Raw genomic sequence first — 20,220 nt, 5'->3', positions numbered from 1 at the left:
AATGTCTGATTTAAGGAAAAATGCCCAAGTGAGATCTTTTCCTTGTTACCTTTGATGTATTCACAGCTACTCCATATCCAGGAGGGTTCAAGTGCTTCACGTGTGAGGAAGCAGTCGACAATTATGAGTGCAATCGCTGGGCACCAGATGTCTACTGCCCACGAGGTGAGTCAGTTCAGCCTCCACATCTGTTTTTCTGTTTATTGGGAGTAACATGCAATGCCTTTCAAAAGTTTGGGACTTGTTATCATGTTTTGAAGTAATTTTATATTAAATCTTCACTTGTGGTAAATTTCAGTTTACAACCACGACTGTCAGATTTTCTAAGTTTTAATTTTGGAGTAATCTGTAAATGTTTTTTTTCTCCATTAATTCTAAATGATAGATAATTAGGTGTTTTTCTAGGAAGGCTAATGTTCTTCTGAATATTATTATAAGTTTCCACTAAATGTTGCAACGTTGGTTTGAGGATTAGATTTAATGCAGCCACATAAATATTAGTGAGGTCTGTTATGATGTTAGTTCATTTGTTTTTTATTTCAAATCCCACTTCGAATTGTTCCACCATTTGATCGTATTGGGCTGTATACACTTCTAGCCAACTTTTGGCATGTATGGCTGGTCTAGAGTGTTCAATTCTACAGACAATGCTTTTCTATAGAGATTATAGAGAGCAAGAATTAAATGTGGGTCCACAGTGAGTGCACTCCTGTCATTTATTTTGCCTGTGAGTAGCTTCCCTCCATAAATAAGGCTGAAATGTTTTGGATGGATTTATAGCACGGGTTTAATGACTCTGGAAATCTTATCCTCCTTCTTTAAAATGCACTTACCCTTGGTGTCACTCTCTTGTGGTATTAAACATGTTCTCTTTGGAATGTGGCACACGTTTAAGTGCTGTTCTTTTTAATGATTTAAATGGGAGGGGTTCCTTTTCTGAATGTTATCTTGAAATATGATGATGTTTTCCCAGAAATACCTGAAGCAAAGGTGCATTTCAATTTAAAATACTAGGGCAGGAGTTCAGTTTGTTTGTTTCATTGATGTTCTACATTATGTCCAAATATATCCAGACTCCACTTTCTAATTAGTGAATTCAGCTCCCTTTATGCTGGCCACATTGTTTACTTAGCTTTGCAGTTTCACACCCAAAGATTGTGTAGAAAAGCATTGATCAGTAGAATTGGATGGATTCTTGGTTAAGAAAATTGGGAAGAAACTCCTATGAATGCCCTTAATTTCAGGAGACATTCTGGGTAAGGAGATGTCTACAGGCCTTTAGAATTACAGTATACAAGCCAGTCATACAGGTGCATACATTCAATATCTTTCAGCTATCAGGTGGACTTTTTTTCATGCTTGTAGACGGAATACATATCTAACACATAATCACTAACAATGGTCAATTAGAATCTCCAACTTTTCAGGACTCTAGACTCTGTTCCCACAGGACCATACTCTCAAGCTTTATGATATACAGTGATTTTAAAGAAGCATTCATTTCGTGTTTTCAGAGAGTAGATATTGCTACACACATCACAAGCTGGACTGGGAGGGTAACACTGTGTCAGTGACCAAACGCTGTGTGGCCTTGGAGGACTGCCTTTCAACTGGCTGCACTGAGATGGACTATGAAGGAAACAAGGTGAGTGTGAATGAAAGAGTATTTTATCATAGTAATCTTGCCAAACTATTCAATGCATTTCAATGCAGATCCCAAATTCACATAAACAGTGACAGATGTGCCCTGGGTAATAAAATGCTGTATATATTTTAAAAATGTACATCTGACAATTGTTTCCTGTGTGTGTGTGTGTGTGTGTGTGTGTATGTGTGTGAATTTGTGCAATTTTTTGTAGATTAGACCAGAAAAAGCCTGTTGTTTTCTCATAGGTGTAAAGTGACATGAGGTTTAATGTACATACATTTTTGTTTACCGGAATATTACCATGAATTCTGAAATACAAATATAAAAATACACATGGGGTGGTATCCCAGACAGGGATTAAAACTAGTCCTGGGCTAAAAAGCATTTAGAATTGTGGCTTTCTATTGAAGTGATGATATAGTCCAGGACTAGACTTAATCCCTGTCTGGGAACCCACCCCATAGCCTTTTATTCCATGTACAGTTAACTAAGTGGAGATTATTTCACTATAACTATTCACACTCGCACACATTCATCTCCTTAATGCTCAACACAATCTACATTGTGTCCACTTGTGGCAATCTTAAAGGAATCTTGTGGGAGGAATTTAAGCAAGCCTGTTCACCCCTACAGCACTCAGGATACAGCACTGTTACATCCAGTTTAGTTAATCCATAATAGCCCTGTAAGTGGTTTCACTGAGTTAGACTGTCTTCCCACTGCTTAATCTTCGCTGAGAGATCTGTACATTGCCTAAGGTCATGGTGAGGCTTATCTTTTCCCCATAATGTGGCCCTGGATTTGTGAAGAAGAAAATGAGAGGGAGGTGATAGACAAATGGGGGAGAGAAGTGTGGAAAGTACACTGTTTCAAAGTGAGATAAATAAATATCATTCTTTGTTGAGGTTCTGCTGTATATCAGATTTTCAGTTTGCTTACATGTCTGACTGCAGATGATCTTTTACCCTTTCATCTTAAAATATTAAAGACCTGAATCTTTAATATTCAATATTTGAATACGAATTTTGAAAAATTCTGAATTTTGGATATTTGAAATATATTAATCTGAATATTTGTGAGGTGGTGAAATATTCTGATTCAAATCCATCCATCCATCCATTATCTGTAACCGCTTATCCAATTTAGGGTCGCGGCGGGTCCAGAGCCTACCTGGAATCATTGGGCGCAAGGCGGGAATACACCCTGGAGGGGACGCCAATCCTTCACAGGGCAACACAGACACACACACATTCACTCACACCTACGGACACTTTCGAGTCGCCAATCCACCTGCAACGTGTGTTTTTTTTTTGGACTGTGGGAGGAAACCGGAGCACCCGGAGGAAACCCACGCGGACACGGGGAGAACCCACCAACTCCTCACAGACAGTCACCCGGAGCAGGAATCGAACCCACAACCTCCAGGCCCCTGGAGCTGTGTGACTGCGACACTACCTGCTGCGCCACCGTGCCGCCCCTGATTCAAATCATTCAGATAAAATCTAGATTAAAAAAAATTTTATTCTGACCCATCTATTCCAATTTGTTTCTTGTTCTGTGCAGGTGTGTGTGGCGTGTTGTGAGGGCAACATCTGTAATCTGCGTTTACCACGGAACGAGACGGAAGCTATTTTTGCCACAACCTCACCCCTCAGTGGTGGCCAGAGGACAAAACTACATCCCACAATGCTGCTTTCCTTCTTGATTTCAACCCTCATCTTCCTCAGCCATGCTTAAGAGACTGTAGTATGGTGTTGTGATCATGGTTTGATTTCATTTAAACTCTCAAAACCAGTGTGACCCTTATGTTTTTCAGCATAATCTCTGTCTACACTGAGATCACTGGATCACCTATCTCATTGTCCATTTTATCAGCTCCACTGACCATACAGGAGCACTTTGTAGTTCTACAATTACAGACTGTAATCCACTTGTGCCATATTTTATCCCCATTTCACCCTGCTCTTCAGAATGTCAGGACCACACAGGACCACCACAGAGCACATATGATTTGGCTGGTGATTCATTCTCAGCACTTCAATGACACTGATGTGGTGGTGATGTGCTAGTGTGTGTTGCACTTGTACGAGTGGATCAGACACAGCAGAGGTTCTCGAGTTTTTAAAACACGTCTGTGTCACTGCTGGACTGAACCAAAAGTATCCAGCTGACAGTGTCCTGTGTCCACTGATGAAGGACTAGAAAATGACCAACACAAACTGTGCGGCAACATATGAGCTACTGTCCCTGACTTTACATATACAGGGTTGACCAATGAGGTATGTGTATGATCCACTCGTACCAGCACAACACACACACACTGTCACTGCAGTCACTGCAGTGCTGAAAATGATCCACCACACAAATCATAACTGCTCTGTGGTGGTCCTGTGCAGTCGTGATCTTTTGAAGAGCAGGCTGAAATGGGAATAAAGTATGCAACAGGTGGATTACAGTCTGTAATTGTAGAACTACCAAGTGCTCCTGTATGGTCAATGGAGCTGATAAAATGGACAATAAGTGTAGACACAAGGTAGGCATTCCTAATCCAGTGATTGTTCAATGTAATGCATCTGTAGCATGTCTGATTACCAAAGAAAATAATTTTCAAACATTTGCTTGAAAAAGAATCGAAGACAATCCACTGACTTAAAACACTGATATTTCTAAGTGGGCACTGGGCAATTGGCGTTGATTATAATTTAATTTGAGTGTCCCTGTGTTCATTTAATTTAAATGTACAAGGAGATGCATTGAAAAAATGTATTTGTGTTATGAAGTCTTATTCTACAGATTCAATAGATAGAGGTTAGGTTGAAAAATGTTTGCGTAATCACTGTTTAACACCAAAAATTATGCACTATTGGCTGATATACTCCACACAGCTCAAACTGTAGACACAATAAATTTGCACTCCTTTTTTTCCTTTTGCAGTTTTTTGATCAATTAAAGCAAGTATGGCCCAGAAAATATCTGACATATTCATCAGATGAGTTACATTAGATAGCACAAGTTTGGTGTTAATAGTAATACAGCCACTGGTTGACATGTCTTCCCTTGACATAAATAACATCTGTTTTGAGAGTGATAGGCTTTAACCGCTACAAATGAAGTGTAATTTTCAGACTTTTCAAACAACGCTTTCAACACTTTTTTCCCCACTTTTCTTCTATTTATCTTTACTGTGACAAATATCCAGGATTTACAGAAACCTCTACCTATAGATCTTTCTGAAAGCATCTGATAATCCTCCTTTTTTAAAATCAAGGTGAAACTCAGGCATGGAGCAGATACTCTCAACATGTTCTGACCTGTCCAAATGAGGACTTCAGCATTTTACCACAAGGAGGAATGGAGGGAAGGGTGGGGGATATTTATGGTTAAAGAGAAAATGTACAGTTGTTGTCAATCGTTAATTTAGATGTATAATATTTATTTTTGTATTATACCTTGTATGTTGTAGTGTAGAGTGTGAAAACGGAATGCCACTAGATCACTGCATGAACTCCAGGCACATATTTTTTATTTATTTTTTTTTTGGACCCCTTAGGAATCATAATACTCCCTATCTATATACAGTGCCAGTAACATGTTTGGGGCAACCATCTGCAGTTTTTAACTTTAGAATGACAGAAACAGCATCTGAAATCGGATACAACACACATTGGTTTATGTCTGTGACAAATGGCATGTTGCTTATTGGATTATTGGATTGAAATGTAGCTCAAGTTCTGGGTGTAATTATAAAGAGGCTTATCCTGAAGACAAAGTGGCTATGCTAATAGTGTAGATTTGTTTGTGGATTATTTGAACCCATTTTGTCTTGTAGCTTTATGAGGAGCCGCTAGAGATTGCTTATCAACATAAGCTGAGACCTTTTGGGCTGCTAAAAAACTGTTTATAATGGGGCTTTAAATAATTTAAAAACTGAGGTGCCCATAGGCCATTTATTTTTGGTAGAAACATAGTTCAGACATTTATGTATGTGCATATAGATCAAAATGTCTATAAATGTGTTTGTAAAAAAAAAAATCAAGATGGTGTGCCCAAACATTTAAGCTGGTACATACGCTGATGAACCAAAACAAATATATACAATACTTGAATATCGAAAGGCTGGAGGTTTTGACAACAGCCTTGAGGAAGAGAGGGAATAGTCCATTTTTGGCTGTGTAGGCGAGCATCAGGGTTTTAAATCTCTGAACTTGGCATGTGATACTGTCATTGGTAAATGGCGTTAGGTTTTGGTTCATTGGTGTATATATAGATATTAACTATATAAAATTTCATAACAGTACTTTCATTAATACAGACAGAGGCTCATTCTTTTGAGCACACACTATCTTTCTTATCACAAATCTGTTCTAAAGCGCTTGTGTACAGGTGTGTGTGCGTACGTATGCATGATGAGTTTTCTAACATTTTTAATAAGCTTTTAATCACTTTTTACTGTCTTGTAGCTCCTACCACCGCAGTCGTCTTGGCCTTTACACTTTGTGTTTGTCTGTGTTACACATTCAAATTGTCCTAAAGGTTGTGTTGTGACATTATTTATAAATCATCGCCTTTGTTCTTGGTGTGGGTATAAAAACGTGCAGTGTTTGTAACTACAGTGTTATTGTCCATTGAGGTCTTTGAGATTTGTTTAGGCTTGTTACCTGGGAAAAGACATGTTAAAAGACAAAATAACAAATCTGTGGCCTATGTAAAACTTAAAGGGCACACTAGTTACCAAATGGTAACCGAAGGGCTAATAAAATCTTATGTGTCTTGAACTGCTCAGGTGATGTTCCATATACTTATAATATAGATAAATAAAAGGTTCTTTGATGCCATAGGGAAAATAATCCCCGCATAAAAAGTCTTTCAGTGCATGTTTCTTTAAAGCAATAGTTCTCAATATGTTCCTTCAGAACAGATACCCACGAGCACCCCATTTTGGCTCATTAACAAGGGTACTGTAAGGAACAGTTAAGGAACCTTCAAGAACACTTAAGTGTTCCAGTGCCCGTTACACCCTGTAATTAGACTGAGTGTAGTTAACAAGAATCAAAGGCTCCCATCATATTGCAGGCAAATCTACAGTTTATTTTGTATTTCCTGCCTGCCACTACTGAAGCACAATTAAATGTCTTTCAGACGACACATCAGTGATGTTTCAGTTTTTTGTGCTTTTTCTGGCATTTTCCTTATAACCTTTTTTTTAATGAAGATCAAAAAACTTAAAAATGTCTTAAAATTGATAGAAGCAAACAGCACATGAAAAATGTTTATTAATCTTACATATTTGGCTTTTTTGTTGGTATCCACCCCCATGCCCCCCCCCCCCCCCCCCCCCTCCTGGTCAGTACTAAAAAATCTATTCAGACTAAACTCAAACAAAGGCAGAAATAAACTCTTAAATGATTAAACCAAAATTCAGATTTGAGCCACATTTCACTGAATGTTGCCCAAAACAGAAGTGTGCCTGGACTTGTGTATTCTACAGGCAAACTGTTGCCAATCTTTGATAAAATGTAAATAATTTTGTTAGCCTTTTGTACAATTTCTGTAAATATGTGTATATAATCTTTGGATATGTTTTTTAACAAGTCAAATTAATATTGCAGTAAAAGTTTTTTTTTATGTCTTCCTAAAATATCTCGTTTAAACCTTTCATTGTGGATGACTGAAAATAAAACTAAAAGCCACAGATTGAAAACGTTGGACTGATTTATTTTATTTACATTTGGAGACAAGTCATGGTTTTATCTTAATACAAAATGTCAATTGGAATAATAGCTGGTGATAAGAAAAATCAGGCGAACTTTTATTGTCACATGTTTCAGTCTATTGAAGTCACACGAACAATATTTCACTGCTGTCTGCTCTCTGCTGTTTTCCATTCAGTCTTTCCCAATACTGATGCTTTTTCCATCCAGAGGGCTTGGCCTGGGTTCCATCAATCAGAACCCCCCACCCCTTGTCCATACTCTTTAGTTTACAGTGTTCATAAATATAACTTCAAACAATGAGGTTAACACTGGTTCACCTTGGATGGATTTGTCAGCTGTTCTGAATGAGTTACAGCTCAGTGAGATATGGCTAAACTACCACAAGGTGATAGTTTACCCACCTATAGCTAGATCTGAAACTGTGCCACCCCTGGACATTGTACTATTATAGAGAGCAGATTTGTGTAGGTAGTGAATGATATTGAACACTGCCTTGAATGGCGTAACTCATGCAACACTATAAACTATTTAAATGTCATGCCAACAGTTGTGCAGGAATTGTCAAACCAAACAAATTAGCTTCAATGTGTTGATACTGTGTCAGCTAGGGTTAATTGTATGCAAACTCATTATTGTGGTGCATTCTGTGCACTGAAAATCCTACAAAAATGTATGGACTTGAAAAACAAATGGCAAAACCAGAAAGAAGTGCAATATACAGTAACAGTCAAAACTCTTGAAAAGGCCACAGATGTTCACTGAAAACCATTCCAGGTGACGACCTCTTGAAGCCAATTGAGAGAATGCCAAGAGCATTCAAAGCAAAAGGTGGCTACTTTGAGGAATCTAATCTTTTTGCTTACTACATAAATCCCTGTGTTCCTTCATAGTTTTAATGTCTTGCATATTCATTCACAATGTAGAATATAATAAAATACAAACAAAGAAAAAACACTGAATGAAAAGATGTGTGAACTTTCGCCTGGTACTGTACATTCACAATATGTGGAAAATGGCTCAAGACAAAGAAAACCCTGAGTGGGCGTGTCCAAACATTTGACTTGTACTGAATAGGCTTTTTTTGTACCAAAACCAACTTGTCCTAATTTATTTCCTTTGCTCATTTTAATAATTTTTCTAATTGGTGTATGTCTACTATGTTCAGACTAATTTCTGTTCCTTAGAGGTGCATCTATTGTTTATACAGATGTTCAGTTACACCCCAGTCTAGCGCTGGGGAACTTGACTTTGTACCTGATGCTTGGCATTGGGCATGACTCATGTGCAGCTAATCCAGAACATCATCCTGTGTTTACAATAGGTCCAGGAAAAATGTGTTTATCTTGACTGCTGTTCAACAATGTATTGAGAGGGAAAAATGCCTATTTCCAGACTAGTGCCAATTTGTTCCTCTCAATACTTCTGTCCCAAGAAAACATTAGTCAAATGCAGATGTCTGTTTGGGCACATCTGATTCCTGTTTCATGACCCAAAACATTTTGGGTCTTAAGTATTCTGAAAGTGAAAGCAGAGGAGGGGGCAACATGACCCTTGTGGAAGCCTAATGCTTGGGGTCAGAGGTGAACACCCAGAGCCCATTTGTCCACTTGGAACACAGATGGAGGGCGAGGTGAAAATGAATTGGACTTTGTTCAGTGGCATGGCATTTACATTACAATCGGTTGATTGTGAAGAGACACAAATCTAAGATGATGGAATGTAAATAAAAATTCTAATAGGATGGTATGGTTATAACATTAAGATGATTATAACAATATATAGAAGCATGTTTAATGCCTAAACGTAGCTATTTGAACAGAAGTCTGATTTCATATAATTAAACATCTCTAGGAAGGAAAAAAAAAACAAAGTATAGTATGGAGCTAAATCACTGACAAAGTGCACACTTCAATGAAGGCCATAGGGATCAGGGCAATGACTGAGATGGGGTGAGACAGCTCTATGATTGGTTAATATGAAAGTTCAATCAGCCTGTGGAAGTTTACTTCTCCTGAGGAACCTGGATTGTTGAACTCATTGTTGATCAAATCAAAAGATTAAGAAAAATATAATAAAAATATAAAAAAATTCAGATTCAAATACTTATGTCAGTGATTTATCTTCATAGTAGTGATCTTAAAATCTAATTTATGTTCCAGTGTATTAACTGTTTTTAAGAACACACTCACTCTATAGGTAAACTATAAATATAATAAAATATGTTCTCACCTTCTGTCCGGTGATTCTGAGTAAGGTCTGGACCCACCACGACCCTGAATTGGATAAGCTGGTACAGACAATGAATGAATTAAAAATATGGTGAAATAACCCAGAAACATCTGTATAAACTGGGATTCTGAGAAAGACCTAATAGTTTATGATTGTGGACATGTCAAAACCTGCCAGTGACCTGTAATGCATGTTTGCAGGGAGTATTTCACCCTCTACAACACATCATAATATCAGAAGATTCAGGGAATCATTTTCAGGAAGTCGATTAGAAGCTGCGACAGTTTTGGCCTCAATCACACAGACCGGCGGAGGTCTGAACTTTCCCATGACGAGGACGGCCTGCATTTGTTTCCATCGCCGGTCAATCTCTCGTGAAGCTCGGCAGTGGGGTAATTAAAATCTCAGCATGGTCAGAGTGAACAGGATATGCAGCCATGGCCCCCAACAATGAGGGTCATTCTCTGGACGTCGGACAGGGTACCTGAGAGTCAGCCGGTCATTAAAACCATGTTACTGCTCATCTGGAAAGGCAGCTTTGGGAGGAAATGTGACTTTCTTTTGACAAGAAGAGTTGACTTAAGGAAGTGGATTAGCCACAGTAGGCAGTGGATGAGCTCATGACTTCTTCCATCTTTGGAGTCAGCTTTCACCAGGTGTAAGACAAGTACATTTGGATGATATAAATAGCTGTGTTACTTTGTAGTTTTTTCATAGCATTAGTTTTTTTTTTGTTTAAACCGTACAGCATGAACAGCACGAAATAAAAGGAAACACACTTCAGGGTCTGCACATCAGCCTAATGCTATCATGTCCAAATTCATGTTTCTGCCAGAAGGGTTTAAAGTGCCCAAATGCTGTGGGCTGTGAAGCAGTGGAATGTATTCCCCAAAGTAATGGAGCTCTATCCAGTAGCTTTGGGGTGAGTTATGCCTTTGTTAGCAATTTTCTGTAGCATGGCCTATTTAATGCATTTCTAGAGTACATCAGTGTAAAGCAGTTCTAGCAGATATTGTACATTATGTGTCCAGGGTCTGGACAGTGAACTATTTGACAATAGCCATAGGGATCACACGATTCTGGGCAACTTGGAGTTAATCTGTGAGAAAATACTGGAACATAACTCAGTCACAGGCATTGTCAGGGTTTCAGTAGTGCTATGTATGTAATGTGTCCCATTAAGTCCAGGGAGTGATGTTATGAGTGGACATAAATGGATGACCTATGGACTATTTCAACAATAATTTGAAATCACTGGGAAAATCGAATGAAAAAAAATCTGGCCTGTAATAACACAGGGAATACACATGCAAATATTTAAATCGCCAAATTTCAGTTTTTGTTGAGCAAGCTGATTGGCTGCAATTTGTTGCAACTTCCCCATAAACCAATGTCAAAATGAGTTTCAAAATGTAAACTTCCAAATTTAAAATTTAAAATGACCCCAAATGAAACATTTGGCCTTTAAACCTAATCTCTGTCTTCTACATCTGCAGCATAAGGTTTCACAACAGTGAAAGTTGTGACATTTGTATGAACAGAATCAACTTGAAACTGGCCTAAAAAAACTGTAGGAAAATGGAGATAGTGTTGACTCACAGCTGTGAGACTGATAACAATGATAAAGAAGTAAGGAACAAAATCAGTATGTGTTTGAAGGCAAGACTATAACAGACTGCATGTAAGTGTGAAAACAGCTCTCAGAGGAAGAAAGAGATGGAAGAAGTTCCACAGCAAAAACACAAGGGCACCAAGGACAGGATGAGTCAGGGAGATATCTGGAGGCAGGAGCTGAGTGATGTTGAAATTCGTAGTTTGATTTTTTTTTTCACCGGTTTTGGGAATGTTCAGCAAGAAAACACTAGCTTTATTGGTACCTATAGTTGGATGTAAATATTTATAACTTTAATATGACATCTACAAAATCCTATTTATTTACCAAAGTATCATTTACACAATTGGTATATCTTCCTTAGAAAATCATGAGTTCACCATGTACAACCTCCCAGCCACCAGAGCTGTAGAGCAATGCCACTATAACGAAGCCCCATGAAGTACATTTGGGATTGGTTTTGTGATGCAGAACTGTAACTTGAAACAGAAGTCCCTAACCTCGGTAATAGCATCAAATCATCTCAGAAATCTTCTACCATCTAGTTTCACTGAAGATTGTTAATGCAGCAAATGGGTGAGAGACTCCCTACTGATACCCTTGATTTAAAAAAAAAAAAAAAATGAATGGGCATGTGTACAAGAATCCTTCTAGTTTGTGCATTCAACAGTTATATAAAATGATTCTTAAGCATATCAGAACAGTCAAACTAATTAAAATCATGGTCTGTTGCATAGTTCATGATGTATTGATTCACCTCCTAAGAATTAGAATCAGATCAGTGTTTGCCTTTCAGTTTTCTTCTTTCCTTTCTTTCCCTAAGTAACTCACCTGCTGCTCTTAGTATTTAAACAAAGCTGTAGACATTTCCCTGCCAGAGCAACTTGAATGCAAGCTTTAATCCGTGCTTTAATTGAAATTCCTGTAATAAAAGCTCTAACAGGATTACAAGGAAGATTACAGAGACCTGAATAAATAAAGTGCACAGGTCACTTTTAAAACCTGGATTACACTGGCCTCCGCTGGCCAGGAAAAACTGGCCAACTTTACGGTGGCCCACAAAGCCCATACACATAAATGAACACTATGTAGTATTTCTACCTTAAAATTACAATTTCTAAATGATTGAAATCTTCCACAGAGCTGTAATAAAGAGAATACAGCCTCTGTTGCGGCTATGCTGGATCCTCTTCTGGTTTGCTGCACTAAGAAACTTCTGAATCATGAGGCAGAGGACTTTCTCGAGAACTGGGTATCGCTCAACAGCCCATAGCTCACAGGTGGATGGTAGCCTAGCTGCAAGAAAAGTCTAGCCCTGGTACAGATATTATTTAGCAGAGAGAGCAAGGAGGAGAAAGAGAGAGTGAGGGAGAGAGAATGAAGACACGACAACACAAGTTAGAGCAGTAAGTATTTGTTGCCCTTTTTCATGTGTTGCGGTGCTAGTTAGTGATATATGGAGTCCAAAAAGGGGCAAAAATATTTTGAGTTTGTAAAACAATACTCACAAATGTAACGGACTTTGTAAATGCGTTTGAGCAACTACATACACGTAAAACAAAATTTGTAACTGCGTTTGAGCAACTACATACAAATAAAACTAAAATCCACAAATGTATTGGAATGCACAGATTTAAAAAAAAACAACCACAATAATAATAATTTAAATTCACAAATATGAAAAAAAGATTTGCATTTTTAAATCAAATGTCGTGAATGTGTGAATCAGTACCTACTCAAATGGCTTAAAATGTGCAAGAGCAAACCTTTTTAAGGTTCCAAATGTGACAGTGGGAATTTGTGAATGAGGTGGAAAAAATCCACAAATTCGCCTTCTCTGCTGCATGTGCAAATCTCTTTTTGCAGTTGCCGATTTAAGACCCTGTTTTGACGGCCAATTGATGGACCAATAGGAAATCTCTAGCTGGACCAATCAGATCGCGAGGTTTGTTTAACCAATCGGAACACTTATTTGTTTTTGTCAACCATTGCGATTTTCCACCAAAAGAACTCTGGTTCTTGAACCGGTTTCGTTCCTGATTCTTGGAACCTTGGTTCTTTCCAGTGAACCGCCGCGTCTCTACACGTTTAGAGGGGAATCAGGAATATGTCATGAGTGGGGGGAAGCTGGAAAGAACCAAGGCTCCAAGAATCAGGAATGTGGAAAAGTGCTATGGTTGACAGAAACAAATCAATGATTCAATGATTCCGATTGGAGACAAAGTCAATTCTTACATTGTATTCTTAAAAAAACAAACAAACAAAAAAAAAAACAGTCGCATTCTGATTGGCTATCTGCCTCCTCCTATACATTCTGCCAAAATAGCAGGCTATAATTCTCCTTCTGGTGAATTATGCAAAACATAAACTGAAATCTAACTTTTAATAGAAGTAAATTAACTTAAAAAAATAAATTAAATAAAAATGATAATCAAGAATTAATTTTTGGATTAGCATATAAACTCTTCAAAACACCTTGGTCAAGTTTGAGGATATATTCATTATGAAAATTATGCATGTGAGGAGTTTGGTGTGTTCTTCCCGTGTCCGTTTTGGTTTCCTCCGGGTGCTCCTGTTTCTCCCCACAGCCCAAAAACACACATTGAAAGATGGATTGGCCACTCAAAAATCCTGTTCATAGGTGTGAATGTGTGAGTGTGTGTCGCCTGGTGAAAGACTGCCACTCCTCCATAGTGTGCCATGGTGTGGGAGAGCCCTGCACCCAGTGATGCCGGGTAGGCTACGGACCCACTGCAACCCTGAACTGGATAAGCGGTTACAAACAATGGATGAATGAATAAGTAATATAATAATATAATATAAATAATATATAAAATTATTATATTTGTGAGGGAAATTATTTTACTAATGACAAATAAAAAATATATTTAATCTCTAAAACATTCTCTAAAGCATCTGTGTATGCTGTTGAATTAAATATATTTTTCTATTTCTCATTAGTAAAATAATTTTTTTATAGTTTTTATTTCAAATATAAGCAATTAGAAATTTTTTCAAAAATTCACTTGAATGCAAGGCTTACATTTTGATGAAAGATTCACAGTGGATATTTTTTTATTGTTTTCCAGGTCAAAGTAGAAATCTAAAAGTAAGAATTAATTTTAACATCATTTAAATAAAATTAATTGTATTATCCGATTTTTATCCGAATTGTATTATTATTGTATTTTCCGATATATCACACAAAAACCTGTCAAGAATTGTATATTAAAAAATGAAAACCCTTTTCAAGAATATAATTACAACATATATATTTTATTCAACAACATTCACAGATATTTTAGAGCATGTTCAAGTGTTTTTGAATTTGTTCATCATGTAAACAAAATTAATCTTATATTTTCTATAATATTACACAAAAGCATGTCAAGAATTTTTTATTAAACAATGAATTTCCATTTTTAAACAAGGAATTACTAAATATATTTAATTCAGCATGCTCAGTTGTTTTAGAGTATGTTTAATTGTTTTATTCCAAATTTAAACACTTAGGAATTGGTTCAAAAATCACTCGAAGATAAGGCTATACTCTTATATTTCTAGCAATTTTGATGAAACATGCACGGTTTTTGTAATAACTGGAGTTTTTTTGGTAATATTTCCATGCCAAAGTATGAATCTAACAGCAAGAATTCATTTTCACATAATTTTTATTCAACAATGAAATTCCTTCTCAAGAAGAAGAAAATCACAAAATATATTTTATTCAACAGCATTCACAAATGTGAAAGCTGTGAACACATGCATTTGATCAGAAATTCACTCGAAGGTAAGGCTATACTCTTAAGTTTTCTAGCATTTTTGATGAAATATTCATAGTTGATTTATTTGTAATATTTCAATGCCAAATTATAAATCTATCAATAAGATTTCATTATCACATATGTTTAATAAAATTAAATGTATATTTTCTGAAATATCATGAAATAACCTGTCAAGAAATTTTTATTTCTAAATTTCTGTTCAACTAACTATAATTAAATTCCTTCTCAAGGAGAATATTATGAAATATATTTTATTCAACATCATTCAAAAATGTTTTAGAGCATGTTTTTATTCCAAATTTACGCTTAGGTATTTTTTTTACAAATTCATTCAAAGGTAAAGCTATACTCTTACATTTTCTAGCATTTATGATGAAAAATGCACAGTGGAGTTTTGTTAATATTCCCATGGCAAATTATAAGTCTATCAATAAGAGTTAATTTCCACATAATTTAAACATAATAATCTTATATTTTCTGAAATTCATTCATTCATTCATTGTGTGTAACTGCTTATCCAGTTCAGGATCGTGTCCAGAACCTACCCAGAATCATTGGGTGCAAGGCAGGAATACACCCTGGAACACACCTTCACAGAGTGGTCAATAATCACATAATTAAAATAATAAATTAATCTTATATTTTCAGATATATCACCCTTAACTCTTAACTTAAGTAAATTTTTTATTCATCCGTGAAATTCAGAGTAAGTTTTAGTATTGACTGGGTGATTTGTTTAAAAATGACCTTATGTTCATGAAAGGTTTATAATAAATGTATAATATTCATCGTACATTTTGTGCATTATTTGGATAAACATATAATTTTAACAAGTTTTCAATTACATTTTTATGTAAAATTATATTCTCAGAAATATCAAATTCCACTTAGTAGTTTTTATTTTCTTTTTTCTTCTTCAAAAATGGAATCAAAACAACATGTAGAACAGCATGTTCTATAGCAGCAATTATTAATTCATCATTTTATGTATTGTATGTCATGTATTATTTCGATGAAAAATTACAAATGTAACAGAATGTAATTTCCACAAATTTAGATAAAATGTATATTTTCAGAAATATCACCCAAATGCATGTGTCTATGGAATTGTTTATCAAAAGGTGCACAATATTTAAAAAGGCAGTTTTGTGCGTATTTTAACATTCCTTGCATATCTGGATTGTTTATCACTTCAAAACAAAATTTGAACCAAACGCAATACAGTCAGCTTTTTGTGGACAGCCTAAGGAGCCATTCTGATTCCCTTATGTCAAATTTAGAGATATCAGAATTGTTTTGCTGTATGTGTATTTCCAAATACTGAGGCTTATGTTTGTGTAAGACTGCAAAAATGAGGTTAAACAGAACAAAACAAGCTCAGATAAATACAAATGTTGAAAATGAGAGTTGAGAAAAAAGAATCAGCGGAACGTTTCAAAAACAGCTTCTGTTGAGTTGCTGTTTGCTCATACACATTTAAAATTTGTTCTTTGTTGTTTTTAACAAGGCTGTCTAGATACTTTTAATTGTACATAATGATTGCTTCAAAATTGAGACCCGCGGGTTAAAGAACGGATTCTTTCCTGCTTGATTTAAATTAAAATCAGTGGTCTTTCTATGACCAGGTGTATAGATGTCTGAGCTTGAGAACTATCTTGTAGCATCTACCACAACCTGATAAAAAGCCTGAAAATCAGTTCTCCACCCAAGAACAACATGCTGGAGCTTTGAGCAACAGATAGTGAGAGCAATTCCCAAAAAACAGGAAAGCCCTCAGAAATGAGTTATGTGGATGTTCCATTGTTCAGTTTAGACCTATGACTCCAGCCTCTCTGCCCACCATATCCTGACTCAGAGTGGTACTGGCCAGCACATGGGACAATTTCCCATCTAAAATATACTGACTCAGTATTCTCAAATATGGAAAGATTTAGCAAAACAGAAATTTGGAATATATGTAAAAATAAATTTGCAGCTTCCTACCCACCAGGGAAGATATTTCATCACATGTGGGGACATCTGGCATTCAGCCACTACATTGAGTAGTTGATTTTGAATGATTAGACTAATTCTAGAACACCATGCCTACTCATCACAAAAATATTGGATGGAACTTCATCATTCCAGAGCTCCTCTGATACACACATTATTTCTGGGTGGATTTATACCCCTTTAGTCATCATTTAACATGGCCTTGGCTCATGTTTTGGTTATGGTTTGGAGCCCCAATGGAAAAAGATGGAAGTAGTTGTTCACACTTCTCAAAAAAAATAGAATGAAAAATACAAAACTGTAGGATAGGACATAAACTTCAAATACTTTCACATCTGCTGGACTGTAACGTAATCTGGTGCATTTCTTCAGAACATGCTGCACACAGGTAAAAGATAATATCCAGAGGAAAAACGTGAATATTTAATTAATAATCTAATGTCTAGGTATGGCAGTGGTTTTAATATACGGAGCTCTAGTACTGCCTTATATTTGCTTTAGATAGATATACAGTTTGCAAACATAGATACACACATGCACACACACATACATACAAACTGACAGAAACAATTATGCTGACAGAATTGCACAAGATTACAGACAATCACACAAACAGACAAATATAAACACAGTCATACAGACAGATATACAAGCAGACATACAGAACAAATAAATGAGGAGACAGTCAGATAAACTTAGACACAAACAACAAAGTAAACAAATAAACAGTCAAACATAAAGACAACCATCCTGACAGACAGACAGCCATATTGACCTAGAGATAAATAGATAGACAAACAATAAGACAGACCAACAAACATATAGGCAAGCATTCAGAAATACAGACAGCCAGGTCAAAAAAAGACAACTAGACCTACAGATAGACAGACAGGCACAAAGGCCAACAGACAAGCATCCAGACTGAAAAGTAGACAGAATGGAAAACATATAGACAAGCAGTAAGACTAACACATAGATTAGACAGACAGGTAAGCATCCAGAGACTCAGACATACAGATAGACAACAAGTCAGACAGGCATGCATATAGACAGAGAGACAGACAACCAACCATCCAGACAAACAGACAGTCCTGGTAGGCAAACAGACAGACAGATAGACATGCAGACAGACAAATGATCAGAAATGAACACAGTCAGGCAAAAAGATGGACAGAGAGGTAGAAAATCAGATTATTTAAAATGTGGACATAGGGACAGGATAGATTTAAAGAGAAAAAGACATGATATATATATATATATATATATATATATATATATATATATATATATGATACATAAGTGTGTGTGTGTGTGTTTGCACTAGTTTTGGACAAATGCAAAGTGTAAAGGTTTGTGTTGTTTCTATTTACAATGATCACCCAGTAGTCATTCTTTAAAGCAGACTTTTTGAATTATTCATATCTTATGAAAACTAACAAGCAGGATGTCTGACCTAGATATCTAACCTCAATTAAAAATTGATGTCTCCCATTCCTCATGCATTCTAAATTATTCAACCAAATGTGTGAACACATTAGAGTGAATGAGGCTTCTTTTGCAAAAAATATCCATCAAATTATGGACATAAACAATCATGTTTCTTCTGTGATTTCTTCAAAGTACTTGGTTACAACACAGGCATTAGACTAATGTAAACAAATCACTGTGACCTGAGTGAATTTATGGCCTTTTTCTGACTTCCATTCTTCAAAAAGAAAATATAAATTTGATCTCTGACACCTTCCATTAATCATAGCTAACAGTATTTACTCACCCTCCCTATATAACGGAAATGGAACTTGGCCTAATACAAACAAAAAGCTATGCAATAAAAAACTGATGCTATGTTATGATTCAACAAAATTCTGGTTTTCCCACTGTCTTCCATCATAACATAGTGCCATCCTTGGAAACATTCAGATTTTAGATCATTACGATGGAACTGTTGGCAGGGAAGAACACACATCTTACTAAAAGTGTATAATTTAGTGCCTTCAGCACATTCCATAAAATTTTAACATTTAAACTCTTCAAAAAAAGGAAAGAGCCTATGTAAGATATAATATTCTAAAAGGCTCAGTTGTTTACAAGCTTGAAACCTATTATCTGTATGGGAATAGTCCAAGATTTTAAGAACATTGCTTCTCAAAGTACAAATCATTCTGGAATGAAACCATGACACAACTGCATTGAAAACTGACTTGCTTCTGTAATTGTTTTAGCAGGTATTACTGTTTTTAATAATCCTGCAATACAGCACTGGGATAGCACACCTGCTCTTATTTATCTAGATATATTTTTAAAAGAAAACTATTCCAGCAGCACATGTTTGAACCATGAACACTTGGAATGTGGATGATAGATGGAGTGAAGAACCCATACGGAAGCAGCAGAAGTCAAAAGAGAGGAAACGCTCAAAGGCTCAGTGTGTTGACAGGAGCTCACAGGTAACCTGCCTGAGTGTACACGACTGGATCAACATGCTCTCTGGTGTTGCATTTCATTTCACAGTTCTTTCAGCAACAAAGACGTTGGCTAATTACTGTTTAGCCTATGGCCTTGTCACTCAGTAGATAGGAATCTCTACTTAAAACAGCAGTTAGTTGTTTTCTTTGGTGATGCTCAGTCATATGAATAAATACCCATTATTCTGACACCTAGAATCAGAGGTTTTACACTGAAATTATTTTATACATGGCCGGCCCATTGAGGGGACCCACTCTATGGAGCATAAATTAATTCATTCAGGCAATTCAGGGTACAAAGCTATTTTGTTGGAACAAATAAAAAAAAGGCAGATACAAATTTTCATAAACATCCATTGCTACTTTTGCATTCCACACTTTTAAAAATAAAACTCCTGAAGTGTTCCTTAGTAGAAACTATAGTTGGCCAAGGATTACAAAAATAGAGAAATAGAGAAATTCTGATGATTACCCTCATAATAATCCCTGAAATATGAAGTAATTCAGTGATATTTGATTTAAAAATAGATTTAGTAGTTACTTTTGGTTGATGTTCTTAAACCATGGTAATTTACTGGCCTCATATGATGTTTTTATTTTCTTATGGTCAGTGACCCTACATGTCTGCTGAGGTTTTATATGTAACATAAATAAAGGAAAAATCTGAAAATTAAATACATTTTCTTAGGTAACTACTTTGACTAACAACAGCCTGAATGTGATGCATTTACCTCACTTCCCTAAATGTATTTTATTAATACTTTTAGGCCAAAAG

The 20,220-nt window shown here is 36.2% G+C and overlaps 1 protein-coding gene across 1 annotated transcript in view; it reads left to right on the top strand.

The window, feature by feature from the left end:
• Positions 1 to 3,545, top strand: part of lypd6 (LY6/PLAUR domain containing 6) — a 37,175-nt gene extending 33,630 nt beyond the window's left edge. The window contains exons 3-5 of the mRNA XM_066641341.1: positions 67 to 165; positions 1,515 to 1,645; positions 3,212 to 3,545. Coding sequence (XP_066497438.1) covers positions 67 to 165; positions 1,515 to 1,645; positions 3,212 to 3,385 — 404 coding nt within the window. The 3' untranslated portion in view covers positions 3,386 to 3,545. The remainder of the gene's footprint in view (positions 1 to 66; positions 166 to 1,514; positions 1,646 to 3,211) is intronic.
• Positions 3,546 to 20,220: the final 16,675 nt, after the last annotated feature.

This window comes from Hoplias malabaricus, chromosome 12, assembly GCF_029633855.1.
Source record: "Hoplias malabaricus isolate fHopMal1 chromosome 12, fHopMal1.hap1, whole genome shotgun sequence".
Lineage (NCBI taxonomy): Eukaryota > Metazoa > Chordata > Actinopteri > Characiformes > Erythrinidae > Hoplias > Hoplias malabaricus.
Note: the sequence above shows the minus strand (reverse complement) of the source record. Positions and strands in the feature narration are given on the sequence as shown.